A 14062-nucleotide genomic window follows, 5' to 3' on the forward strand; every position below is an offset into this window, starting at 1 on the left:
ACGTTATATAGTGGTGGAGAGAGAGGACATACTTGCTTCGTCCTTGATCTTAATGGGAATGCCTGTAATGTTTCTTCATTAGGTATGGTGCAGGTTTGGGGCTGAGATATAATATATTTCATCATGTCAAGGAACTGTCCCTTAATTTTTATTTTATTTTTATGAAACTATGAATGAGTGTTGAAATTTGTCAAGGGCTGTGTTACACGTTATTATTTGTTCACGATTCTTTTTTCCCTTCCTCGTTCATGATTCACTGTGTGAGGACTGTACTTAACCTGCACGTTGATATTGGGTTTGATCATATGACTTGCTCTGTCTTTAATTTTTTTTTTTTTTTTTTTGCGGTACGCGGGCCTCTCACTGTTGTGGCCTCTCCCGTTGCGGAGCACAGGCTCGGGACGCGCAGGCTCAGCGGCCATGGCTCACGGGCCCAGCCGCTCCGTGGCACGTGGGATCTTCCCCGACCGGGACACGAACCCGTGTCGCCTGCATCGGCAGGCGGACTCTCAACCACTGCGCCACCAGGGAAGCCCTGTCTTCAATTTTTTTAACTGAAGTATAGTTGATTTACAATGTTTCAGGTGTATGGCAAGATGATTCAGTTATATATATATATGTATATGTGTATATATATGTATATATATATGTTCTTTTTCAGATTCTTTTCCATTATAGGTTATTACAAGATATTGAATACAGTTCCCTATACTATAGAGTAAGTCCTTGTTGTTTATCTGTTATATAATGTGTATCTGCTAATCCCAAATTCCTAATTTAGCCCTCCCCCCCTTTCCCCTTTGGTAACCATAAGTTTGTTTTCTACGTGTATGACTTGCTTTGAACAAAGGGGTTTGATCAAAAGTGACAGTGTGTCAGTTCTAAGCCCAAAGCATCATAAGTTTCTGCTCACCTGTCTTCTGTTCCTGCCTCTACCATCAGAAAGACAGACATGCCCTGGATAGTTGATCCTAGATAGAGAGACGTATGGAGCAGACCTGAATCCGTCCTGCAGCCTGAAGTACAACCCCTGCAAACCCACAGACTGTTGAAGGAGAAAAAGAAAAATATTTGATGTCCTAAGCTACTTAGATATTGAGGGTGTTTGTTACTCATTATTTTCACAGGAATAGCTGACTGATACAAATTCTTTGTTATCATCTATAAGTCTAATCATATGACATCTTTCTCCCTAGATCTAACTATATGGTGAATTATAGGAATGAATTTACCAATATTGAAGCATCATTGTTTGGGTATAAATCCCCCTTGATTATGATGCCTTCTTTAAACTTGATTTTAGATTCTGTTTATTTAGAATTTTTCCACTGCTACTTATGAGGGAGACTGATTTATACGTACGTGTGTGTGTGTGTGTGTGTGTGTGTGTGTGTGTGTGTGTGTGTACATTTGCAATCATTACCAGGTCTGAGTGTCAAAGTAATACTTGTTTCATAAAGATCACTTGAGAGTTTTCTTTTTCTGCTACAATTTAAATGGTATTAGGGTTATCTGGTCTTTGAAGTTTTGATAAAATTCCACTGTAAAGTCATTTGGGTCTAGTTTTTATAGTTAGTTCTTTGATAACTTTTTGTCTTTCCACTATAGAAGTTTGTCTATTTGTCTTTTCTATGATTAGCAAAGTTAATTTTGGTAAATTGTATCTTCCTAGGAAATAATCTAATTCATCTAGGTTTTCCGTTTAACTTGGACTGAGTTGTGCAAAATATTATAAGTTGCTTCTGATTTGTAAAACTTCCTCACGTCCTTGGTATCTCCTTGTTTTTATTTCTTATTTGTGCTTTCTACCCTTCTTCCTTTATTGGGTTAGCTAGTGGTTTATCTGTGGTGCTGATTTTTTTTTTTTTAACAAAGAACCAGCATTTTGATATATTAATTTCTACTATTTTTTCTGCTCCCTATTACTTTTAACTTTATTATATCCTTCCCTGTGCTTTCTTTTGCTTTACTTTGTTGCTCTTTTCTAAGTTTTAAGATGGCAACTCAGTATCCTTATTTTCATCCTTTTATTGTTGCTGCAAGAGTTTAAGGCTATGGATTTTCTGGGATCACTGGTTTAACGGTACTCTAGTGAGTTATGTTTTCATTAGAACTATTTTTTAGAAATTCTGCAATTAAAAAATTTCCCCTTTTGTCCCAAGAGTTGTTTAATAGAGAAGTTCTAGATTTCCAATGAGATTTCTAGCTTTAAGAAGAGCAGAGGAGCAAGGTATAGAAATAAGGCCCTTGCTCCACTTCAGGTTTCCAGAACTTTTAGTTTTGAATGAAGTTGAAAATTTTGATTATTAGCTTTTAGGTTTTTTCCAGTACAAAGGGACTATTTGTTTATTATCTACAAGGGATCAGAATAGCTATGGGACTTACCAAGTTGTAATCCAAGGGCAAGGAAGCATAAATTCACTGCGAAAATGAATGGAGAATGGTAAAAACCAATAAAATTGATTTGTGATTGCATCTAAGCTTTCATTAGCTTTGACATAAGCTTTGTGAAAATTAGAAAAAGTTTGCTCTCACTCAGTGGAAGTGGCCTACAGAGCCCTGCATGGTTGGAGGAGTTCTGGCTGAATATCAACCTCCACTTGACTCCTGTTTCCTTGACTGGGAACTTTAGCTCAGCCAAGGGCTGTATGTTTGATCCAGAAGGTCTTAGATTGCTGTCTACTAAGTCCAGCACATTAATTAAAATGATGACATGTATTAATTGCCAGGCAACTGTAGGGAATCAAATAAGAAATGCAATTGACACCACCAAACTCTCATTACATTCGAGATATAAGATTTATTCACACCAACAAAAATAATCACAACAAAATATAAACTAATTTAAAAAACAAAAGATCATAGTGACATGAAATTTTATATTCTCAAGTGTGTAAAAGGTTTTTTTTGCTTCTACATAAACTTCTTTTCATAAAAGGGTAGCAAACATTAAAATGCAATGATGGTTTGCATTTCTTATATGGAAAGAACATAGGCTAAACCCTGAAGCTTTTAGTGTGCAAGGGTGTTACCATCAAGTCACACACTAAACTAATGATCAAAACCATGATCTGTTTCCAGATCCACACACACATATATTCACCAACTAAGCAGAGAAATAAGCATTTCGTATTCTGTCCCACTCTGCTATAATGTATTTTTTCTTTTTACTAAAAGCAAAGTAGGAAACTGTATTTTTCTCCTTTTAATTGACCTCAGAAGAGGCACTATCCAATTCATGAGAAACACGAAGTTTCAGGTGTTTGTCTTCTTCACTCTTAAGGTCTGGGACTAGCTTGTCTTCGCGGCTATGGAGTTCTTGGCTGTGGAATTCATGGCTGACTTTGGAATTATCCTGACTCTCAATCACATCGGAATGCTCATAGCTGTCATCCTCGGCCTTCAGCTTGAATTCTTTGGAATGCTCGCGGCTGTGGGTTTCCATACTGCGGTCATCCGGCTGACTCGTCTCCTGACTGTCCTTCCCACGGCTGTCCCAGTCAGAAGCCCTGTGGAGGCGCTGGGCAACCAGGATGGCCTTGGGTGCATCACCCACCTCCTCGCTCTCCACGTGTGACGTGACGTCCTCCTCTGTGGCATCTGGATACTGAATCACAGAACAAACGGGAGAAGAATTCAATAAACAGCCAGAGATGGGAACACTGTAATTTTCTTCTGCTTTTTAACTTTCAGGCCAAGGTATTCTCTAACAATGTCTAAATTTGGCTGAAGCAAAAAAATAATACTAGCATGTTACTTTTTTTCAAACTAAGTCCTTTCATTACGTCATCTCCTTTAGTTTAATAGGTACATCAATTTTGTATGAGAGGAAACCCATGAGGAAGGTCTCATTATCTGTTTTACATAAAGGGAAAATAAAGCGGAAGTTAAAAGTAAAGGGACTCGTACACGGCAGGGCTATGTGCTAAATCCAGATCCTTTTTTAATTTAAAAAAGCGAATAGAGGGCTTCCCCAGAGGCGCAGTGGTGAAGAGTCTGCCTGCCAGTGCAGGGGACACGGGTTCGAGCCCTGGGCAGGGAAGATCCCACATGCCGTGGAGCAACTAAGCCCGTGCGCCACAACTACTGAGCCTGCACCGTAGAGCCCGTGAGCCACAACTACTGAGCCTCTGCGCCACAACTACTGAAGCCCACGTGCCTAGAGCCCGTGCTCCGCAACAAGAGAAGCCACTGCAATGAGAAGCCTGTGCACTGCAACGAAGAGTAGCCCCTGCTCGCCACAACTAGAGAAAGCCTATGCGCAGCACCAAAGACCTGACACAGCCAAAAATAAATCAATTTAAAAAATAAATAAAAAATCAAATAGAATAAGTGCTTTATAACCAGGATTTGGAAAAATAGCATTGTGATTGAGAGACAAAATTAGGGAGAAATTATGTGGACTTTAATACAAAAACCAATAAGTGGGAAAAGGTTTTGTATTCAATGATCATAAAGTAATAATCCTTGCTGAATGAATGAACAAGTGAGCATGCAGACCCTTGTTCCCTAGAATTGGGCTCTACTCATAACCACCTCATGTGTCTTGTTCAAGGATTTACCTGGACTTCAGATCTGCGGAACATCTTTTTCGACCTCAGTCCGTAAGCCACACTATCACCTCGGCCTTCGTATTCGTATGTGTCTCCGGTCGGGACAGGTGGAGTGAAGACGTAGGTTGCTGGAACGTCAGTGGGAAAATCAGTGACCACTTCATCAGATTCATCAGAATGGTGAGACTCGTCGGAATGGTCAGTGTCACTGGAGTCACTTGCGTCAGTGTCCTGGCTGTCTCCATCCTCTTCGTCATCCACAGTGTCTGTGTGCTCAGGGCTTTCATTGGACTTACTCGGGAGGGTCTAAAAATCAAGATGATCGGAAAAATTGGTGTCAAGGTTTTTATTTTCCTTTAGCCTTTACGGCGCCTTAGTCTTTTACTATCTTTATTTAGTTTCAGAATCTTTTAAGTCTTTATTGAATTTGTTACAATATTGCTTCTGTTTTATGTTTTGGTGTTTTGGCCATGAGGCACGTGGGACCCCAGCTCCCTGACCAGGGATTGAACCCGTACCCCCTGCCCTGGAAGGCGAAGTCTTAACCTCCAGACTGCCAGGGAAGTCCCAGTTTCAGAATCTTTGTATTCACAACAAAGCACTCAATGGCTTTTAAGAGCTAAAGTGAGCATCTTCCAATTTCCCTTTTAACACAAAGATAAATGGAATCCTATACTGAGTCATTTTTCTAGCTTTTTCATAAACATTATTTTCAAGCCAAATGTATGAGTTATAAATTTATATCGATAACATGTTTTTCCTTGATCATTTTAGACACTATTTAATTTACCAAATTCAATGATGCGGTAAATACAGGTACATAATTGTGAGATTGTTTTTTTCTATGACAGTTCTCAGGAGATCAGAGCATCCATGTATTAACGCTCACCCCCAAACCTAAAACTCCTCCCTATTAGCCTGGATAATCAAAAGGCGACCGTGTTATCCATGTGTACAAACTGCAGCTCAATTAACCAGTTAATGTCTATTACACTTCTGATTGCAAATATATTGGGTCATTTATCTAACTTTCCTTATTAGAAATTCTTAGCATCTTCAAATAGAATCTTAAGGAAAACAAATTTAAGTTATCCCTTTGCTTAGCAAATATATTACTAATTCCAATAAAAAGAATAGTTATTAAATAAACCATTATGTTAGCAACAGAAACGTTCCTGGAGTCAAAGTCTTGGCTTTGGTAGGCATTAATTAGATGCTTACCAGATATTAGATGACAGCAGCAAAATATCTTAAATAAATTGCAAGAGGCTTAGTATTTCAAACAACAGACATTAGTAAACATTTCCTGCCACACTAAACTTATTTGAAACCTGGTATTTCTGACATTTAGTAAACACTTGTGTTTTTTGTGGGCAAGTTTTAGACAGGAAAATTTTTTTTCTTTTTTTTTTTTATGGTTGGCTGAGCTCATGTTAGGAAGGGAGGGTGGGTCTCAAGATGGTGGGTCTCCAGGTTTTGAGGAGAAAGTTCCTAGTTCCTATTGTTCCCTTGGATGGTGGTGGCAGAGTCACTCAGAGAAATGAGACAGATATGAATCGGGCTACCAGGAGCCCATCCCATAATATTTCTCCCATACCCGCACCTCCACTCCACTAAGTAAAGGCTCTACTTCCACCATCCCTGACCTAGAGCCCACCATACTGTTGGCCCAGTATAATCAGGTCTGCAGAAAGTTCAAGGCTTTGGGTAGGGGTGTGATGCGCCCCTGGAATTTCAGGCCGGTGGATAGACAGGGCATTTACTGGAGAATTTTAATGGAATTTTGCCAGAATTGAACCCAGGCAATGTCACCAGGAGAAAGAGTTGCTTCCTTAGTTCCTCCAAGACATGGTGGACCTTGGATTCAAAGTGGAACCTCACCTCTTGCTTGTTATCAGTTTCCTCAGAGGACACAGTATTCTGAAGAAAGAAGGGTACAAATCAGTGTACATCATACTCTCTTAACTTTTTTATTCAAAAAGTTAGCCTTTCCATACAAAGCAGGTCTTAGTTTTTAGCCTCATTGGTGGATGACTTAAGCGGGAAGACAACGTGACAGATCAATTGGTGTCCCAAGTTCACCTTTACCAACAGGCAGGAAGGATCCACTTAACAAGCCCAAGTGGCCTGCTCGGTGGCTGTTTTTTGTGGTGGTGGTTCTTTAACTGTGAGAATTTTAATATTTAGAATTAATCAAAATTAAAAATACCTGTGGTTCTAGGAAAATCTGCTTCTGAGATGGGTCAGGCTTTAGCCACGTGGCTACAGCATCTGGGTATTTGTTGTAAAGCTACAAAAAAGAGTTGCGTATTTGTCATTATTAAGAAAAAGAAACAGGGATCTCTAAGTGATAAGCTGAAAAAAACAACTCTACTTCCCCGATCTTGATGGATAAGCATAATATGCTTATTATAATGTCACCTGGAGCCTGAGCCCTATCTTTCATAATTTATTCTTTCTGGTAGAGTCGTTTAACAAACCCTTACGTAGCACTTACTGTGAGGCAGACACACTTTCAAAGTAATTTACAAATACTCATTCATTTAATCCTGGGAGAGGTATCAGTATGATTACTCCCATTTTACAGATCAGGAGAAACCCAGCCACGATGAAGTTAAGTGGTAGTAAGTGGCAGAGCCGGGCCTCAAATCCAGTGGCTCTTCACATTGATGGTACACTGTGCTTTTCTGTACATTTGTTAGCAGAAATTCCTCTCAGATGAAATACAGCTAAAGCAGAGGGGCCCTTAATTTGTGTTGATCTTCCTTGTTTCCTGTCTCTGCGGAACAAGGAGAAACTCTCTAAGGCTGTGCTGTCCAGTATGCCATTCTCTAGCCATGAAGCACATGGCTATTCAAATTTAAGTTAATTAAAAAAAAATTAGTTCCTCGGTTGCACTAGAGCGTTCAATAGTCACACGTGTCTAGTGGCTACCTTAGTGGGCGGGGCAGAAATATATCAACACCATTGCATGAAAGTTCTATTGCTTTAAGGTGCCAAAGACGTGAATGGAATGGCCTTTACTTAGCCAAGTCATTTATCTGGAAAATGATAGTAATACGCTAATGCAGAGGAGTGGAAATTGCTCTGAATAAGTGTCATCTGGTGGGCTGTACGGCCCAGGGCGATCACTTCACGTCTCTGTCATGGAGAAAAGTTACCCTGGGGGTTCCAAGAATTCCTTCACAGCCACAAAGGAGGAGAAGTGCAGGAAGGAAACCAGTCAGTAGCACTTTGGGTTTCCCCATGGTTGGCTCTAACCAGAGGAGCTTCGTATTGGGCTTCTGTGACAGTTTTTGCTGAAAGAATGGGTTCCTTGACTGAAAAATGTGAAAACGACTAGTCTAGATGAGTTCAAAGTTTCCCTCTTTTTTTTCTTTAAAATATATATATTTATATAAATATTATACAGATAAATGTTATGATTGATTACATTTAATATACATATTTATTCTGATGATACCTGTAATACAGGCTTTATCTGTATTTATAAGATAAATTTATAATTTTTAAAAAGTAATATGAAGAACAAATAGATAAGAAAAACAAACTAAAATCTACCCAGTAGTCATATCGCTCATAGATAACCGGTGTTCATCTTCAGGGGTGTCTCTTTATAGACTTTCCATATTTCCTACTAGCTCTAGATTTCTAGGCTTCTAGAAGGTTGAGCTCTTCACTTATCTCCTAAATAACACTTAACCACTTATACAGCCATGGCTTCATGTGCCGTATTTTATTCTATTAAAAAGGCACTAATTCTTTCCTCAAAAAGTGTGATCACTATTTTCTCTGGAAATGTTACTTTTCTGGCTTAGTGCTGTGATTCAATACTTGTGTTCTTAAATCACCTGGAAAACAGACACACTTACTTCTACCCACTTGCACACCCAAACACAAGCAGCAATACTTCTCCTAACATCTTCATTAAGCAATCTAATTGCGGTGACCCCAGGCAGCTCTATACTGGCCTTTATTCTGTTTATCTGGAATTGAACTCCGTGTGCCTTTTTGTCCAAGCTCCTTGGGACAATGCCCGTTTGTTGTTTGGCTGGCATGCTTTCACCCTGTGGAGGGGCAGGTACATCTACGGTGCTGGTTGAAGAATTATAATAAAGAATTTGATTTGGTCTTATCTTTGTCTAGAAAAATGTGATCTAACGTCATCGGATGAGCACAATAGATACAAACGGCATAAACAGACTTTCTCTTTATAATGGGCTTCTTAGCAAATATCTTAGGAGATATTGTGAGTATTATGGTTATGCCAACTCTCCAATATGTGAGGTGAATTTTAAACTTAGCTTGCCACTAAGTAAAGCAAAAGATGGAATTTTTTACTTCTACAACAGTATGTTGACTCATGGAAACAAAAAGTCACACAACTTCACAGAACTCATTTTACATAAATGATAGACCTAGAGCATCATTTTATTATATTAAAAAATCTAGTTTGGTTTTAAGAGACTAAAAGCAGTTCTGTGCTTGGTACTGGCCTAGAACCATAGCAGGCACTCAATAAATACTTATAAGTTATTTTGTTTGACTATGAAAATAAGTAAAATTGCCATACATTTGTAGTACATCTTCCAGCAGTTGCAAAAATAATTTAACTATATGATAAACCTAAAAGATGCTCACCTGCTTTTCCTCAGAGCTGCCAGAATCAGTCTGTTTAACCTTTGAAACAGAGAAGGTGAAGAGAGATTACAGTGTGAACGTGTTCGTAGCACCTTGAAACACACAATTCATTTATTTTGAGGAATTTTCTTTAAGATTCAGCTGTACTCACTGGAAGGGCGGAGGCGATGCCCAAGAGGCAGAAGCAAATCACTGCAATTCTCATCGTAATCAATGTTCCTGCAAAATATTTTGTAAGAAATACTTGATCTTTTCCTAGGTTAAAACAGTGATGCTTTTTTAGGCTACCACATTACAAAATCGTCACAAATAAATATATATTTTCTGTAGAAATACTCTCTACTTCTTAGAGGAAAATTTTCTTCTTAATATTATGATCTTTTGAGTTAGTATTTGTAATGCCACCTCCTCTATTCTCCATCTTTTCCTATTAGGCAAGGAGAGAGGAATTTTACAAGTCTATATTTATTCAACTTTAAAATTTAGAGTTTCAGAGATTATGCCGTTGCTACCTCATGTCACCAGCCATCTAAACCTAAAAACAGATCAACAGTAATTGAGTTCAAGTAATAAGCTGGAATGGGAATATTTATTTTTTAGAGAAGAAAAACACAAAGAGAAAGAGAGAAAATAAAGCTGTGAGAGAAACTTGCTTTCTCCATTTTCCAGCATGCATTTCAAATGCGATTTTCAACTTAAATTATTTAAAAGGTGTTACTTAGGTGAAATGAAGCTATCTCTAAAGTTAATAATTTAAGTAAGGTATTCTAGAAATTTGAAACAAGAAAGAAAAACACTGAAAACAGTCAACAGCTTTCCTATTTGTAAGTCTAAATAGTGTCATACAGGTATTTTGGATAAATGTTAATAGCTAAATACAGAGGTAAAAATATTCAGAAAGGTTTTTTTCCTTGAAAACAGGATAAGTCAGATCATTAAATAATTAACATTATCATTTGTTTACATTAGCACTAAAAATCATTTTCCTTTTAAATTGTCTCCACAATCATCTATCCATTTAAAATGATGTAGATATAATCATTCCAAAGGGGCATAGACATTTCCTTTTTTTTTTCTGATGGCAAGAAGCAGTTTCAGTTCTTTTGAGGATGGCGTGGAAATATTTTTAAGTTTTCTATTCGACTGTCTTTCAAAATAGCCGGCCGCCTTTCCTGCAGGAGATCTGCCCCGGATCTGGCATGCTTATTCCAAAGACTAGGACCGTTTAAGTCTGATTAACACCTTTTACTGTTAAACCATTTTCCTTACGGCTTGACCTTCCCCATGAAATGAAACAGTGCATACACAGGCCAGCAAGCAAGTAGCAAACTGCAGCCTTACCTTGGTCTGCGGCAGCTAAGAAGAGCCCGGTCCCAGGCGGTGCTGATGCTGTGCTCAGGGCTGCACTCTGGGCTCTTCCTCTCCCTGCTGTTGACAACCAGGACGTCTCAGAATTTAAAGGCTGCTCCAGACATTCTCCACCAACACAGGGGGTGGAGAGATGTGTCATGAGGTTTTTTGCCACTGCCCAACCCACTTGCTCCTACACTTCCCCCTCTGGTTTTGTGGTTACAAAACAAACACATGCACACACACATACACACACACACACAAACTACTCTGCAGTTAAAACATTACTTATGCACAATATCATTAACTAGCTTTTTCGTTTATAGGATTGGCTCTCAGCGTCCTGGAAGGGCATCGAGGGGGTCCCATAAAAAGGGAGGGAGGGAAATGACTAGTTCTTACAAAGGCTCTATAATTTCTGAATTAGAATAAAAATAGAATCTAAATCAGTCTTAAATAAAATTAAATAGAATGGATTTTTGTTTCTTTTGGTTTAAATAACAGATGAAGGTAATATATGCAACCAAATTTGCCTCACAATTATACTTATTTAAGAGCTATCAGGCTATTGTTCAGATACATACAAAGAATTCAGAAACCCTTCCTCCATTTTTACTTAAGCTCTGTTTTGTGATTTCAGGTGTTTAGCAGCCTGTCATTTAAACAAATGGCATTAGTAACATTAAAATCCACGTTCACGCTCATTAAATTGGATTTACATTGACCTTTCAAGGACGTGGATTTTTGTTGCCGTGTTTGAATTGTTTGGAAGTGATGGATCTGCTAATTGCTGTGTAAAATAGAAGAAGGGTAATTTATTCTCAGTGCGGCAGAAGTAAAGCAGTTTCTGACTGAGAGCAGGGTTACTGCTGGCAAGTGCTGCTTCAGGAGCCAGAGTGTGGCTCTGAGTTCCACTCTGCCACTGATTAGCTGTGAGACCTTGGGCAAATCACTTAGCCTATCTATACCTGTTTTATATCTGTCAAATGCACAGTTCGTGGGCGTTTTGAGAGGTTTAAGTGAATTAGTATGTGTAAAAATAAAAATACTTGGCACATATATGCAAATACCCTGCCTATTTTAACCACTGTATGTGTGTTAACTATTATTAAGATTTTTAGGAGGAGCAGGTAGTCATGATTTGTAATACCTTTAAATGGAATAGGTTATTGGAATGAGATCAGATGTAAGAATTTTTTTTTTTTTTTTTTTTGTGGTACGCGGGCCTCTCACTGTTGTGGCCTCTCCCATTGCAGAGCGCAGGCTCAGCGGCCACGGCTCACGGGCCCAGCCGCTCCGCGGCATGTGGGATCTTCCCGGACCGGGGCACGAACCCGTGTCCCCTGCATCGGCAGGCCACTGCGCCACCAGGGAAGCCCCAGATGTAAGATTTTTTAACTGTGTTCATCGACAGGGTAATTTGCACACCTCTGAAGGGCTGGATTAGATTTCTGAATTGTCTTTTTCTAATTTTTCTCCCAGGATATATAAAGTTGGTTACTTAATAAGAAAATTAAAAAGGAAATTCTATATTAAAAAAAAATTTACAGGGTATTCAAAAGGTGTTTGAATGAAAAAAAATTACAGTTGAAGGTTGAATACTGGAACAGAAATTAGGGGTTGCAGAGCTCTGAGTCCACTTTAAATATTTAATATTGTTTTGAGATTACTTAACCTCTTCATCTACATTTCTCAGTTGTGAAATGGAGATTGCAGTATTAATTTATCTCACACCTCCATTGTAAGAATCACGTGTAAAGTGAGATTAAAGTTAAATGTTCCTATTTATTATTGGTTGTATTAAGGTGTCAACTCCTATTTACCAAGTATTGCTTTTTAAAAAAAAATAAGTTTATTTATTTATTTTTGGCTGTGTTGGGTCTTTGTTGCTGCGTGTGGGCTTTCTCTAGTTGCGGCAATGGGGGCTACTCTTTCTTGTGGTGCGCGGGCTTCTCATTGCAGTGGCTTCTCTTGTTGTGGAGCACGGGCTTTAGGCACGCAGGGCTCAGGAGTTGCAGCACGCAGGCTCAGTAGTTGTGGCACACGGGCTTAGCTGCTCCGTGGCATGTGGGATCTTCCTGGACCAGGGCTCGAACCGGTGTCCCCTGCATTGGCAGGTGGATTCTTAACCACTGTGCCACCAGGGAAGCCCCCAAGTATTACTTTTAATATAAATACGGTTGAATAATTTTTTGTAGTGTTAACGTAACGAATCCATAGGTTTGTAAACACTTGGTGGGAGGAAATGTATCTCTTTTAAATTGTATGTGTTTCAGATGAATTGATATTGTTTATTTGTGGGTTCTAAGCACACATTTTAATAATTCAGATGGCAGCTATCTCTATAAAATACAAAGCACACGGGTTATAACGTTGCAAAAACAGATTTCTTATTTCTGCTCTTAAAAACTGTTTTTTTCCCTTTAAACACATAACCCACTTAAGCTGTCAGATTGTCAGTGTAGCGGAGGGAAGTTCACATATTCTAAAAAACCCCCAAGATTTCCACAGGATTCGCTACGGTTTACTCTGCGCCTGCGGGAGTGATTTAATAGGAAGTTATAGGAATAGATTCTGCTGGAGCCCAGCCATGTTGAAATGAACCACGTGACCTATAGGGCTCTTCCGGTCATAGCGCCAACGTGCCACATGGTGGCAGCGTTTCTGAGAAGGAGTTCAGACCACAGCCTGGTTCCGTCAGTGATTCCGGCAGGATGGAACGTTCACGCGTTTAATGACTGAGCCATAAAACAACTGTGAGGTCCTCCATTTCTTGGAACGTCAGGTGAGGAAATATTTCCCAACAATGACCCGCTACACATTAACAGGGAACACAGAGGCCAAGGGAAGCAAAGCATTCTTTTCTGCTTCGCTGTTTTCAGCAAACCCAGGTGAACGCCATGGGCTCCTTCCCCGTTTCCCGCGCTGGCTCAAGAGGTTGCCGATTCCGAGGCTCACGCAGAGTAAAGGCCTGTGAATTCATGGTTAAAGAACGTGTCTGGGATGCTTCAGAGATGAGAGGATAAAATGGTTTGTGATAGAGGCGGTTCTGTAAAGTATGAGATGGATAGTGCGTCGTTCTGAGTTTTGAAGAGGCTCGTGCTTCTTGCTTTTCGTCATTAAACGTGCTGCTGGCATTTTTTTCTGAGTAAGATTTTCCAGCTGTCAGAATTAATGTGTTAAATGATTTGAATCAGAGAGGCTTGATCTGTAGCATTTCCACATTATTTCCATTCTTGATTAGGTTAATCCTGGGTTGTTAAAATCAAAAGGTCAACATGATCAAATTCCTTCTAAATCTTGTATGTGGAAAGGAAAAAGTTTAGTTGTTAAACTGGAATGAAGAGTGGGTTGTGATCATAAAATATAGGCACTATAAGAGGATATGTGGAAACACAAAGAACATATTTTTTTCTCGAATTACATGAAAATTCTCATATAATAGGAAAATTTGTGTCCAACTGTTTTGGTGGACTTTATTATACTGACTTCTAGTTTATTTGGATATTTCTATTTTA

At 39.1% G+C, this 14062-nt stretch overlaps 1 protein-coding gene and 1 long non-coding RNA gene across 4 annotated transcripts in view; one reads left to right on the forward strand and one right to left on the reverse strand.

Moving 5' to 3' along the window:
• Positions 1-14062, forward strand: part of LOC307185783 — a 214591-nt gene that overhangs the window by 14176 nt on the left and 186353 nt on the right. For 2 of the 3 annotated variants that reach the window (XR_013828171.1, XR_013828172.1), the window contains exon 1: positions 13187-13329. This is a non-coding gene — a long non-coding RNA (uncharacterized lncRNA). Of the gene's footprint in view, positions 1-4555; positions 4734-13186; positions 13330-14062 lie in introns of those variants that run through there. The other variant, XR_013828170.1, reaches the window with a different exon arrangement.
• Positions 2629-10668, reverse strand: SPP1 (secreted phosphoprotein 1). Its single transcript, XM_079920315.1, has 7 exons — positions 10536-10668; positions 9346-9413; positions 9195-9233; positions 6763-6843; positions 6435-6473; positions 4563-4859; positions 2629-3607 (listed from the first exon to the last, which is right to left on the reverse strand). The coding sequence occupies exons 2-7, from the start codon at positions 9397-9399 to the stop codon at positions 3206-3208; spliced, it is 912 nt and encodes a 303-aa protein (XP_079776441.1). The 5' UTR covers positions 9400-9413; positions 10536-10668; the 3' UTR covers positions 2629-3205.

Source organism: Stenella coeruleoalba, assembly GCF_951394435.1.
Source record: "Stenella coeruleoalba genome assembly, chromosome: 4".
Classification (NCBI taxonomy): domain Eukaryota; kingdom Metazoa; phylum Chordata; class Mammalia; order Artiodactyla; family Delphinidae; genus Stenella; species Stenella coeruleoalba.

Coding starts and splice junctions, on each gene's coding strand:
- SPP1 (XM_079920315.1), bottom strand. CDS start 9,399: ATGAGAATTGCAGTGATTTGCTTCTGCCTCTTGGGCATCGCCTCCGCC. Junction 6,844..9,194: donor GCAGCTCTGAGGAAAAGCAG/GTGAGCATCTTT, acceptor TCTTTTTTGTAG/CTTTACAACAAATACCCAGA. Junction 6,474..6,762: donor AGATTTTCCTAGAACCACAG/GTATTTTTAATT, acceptor TTCTTTCTTCAG/AATACTGTGTCCTCTGAGGA.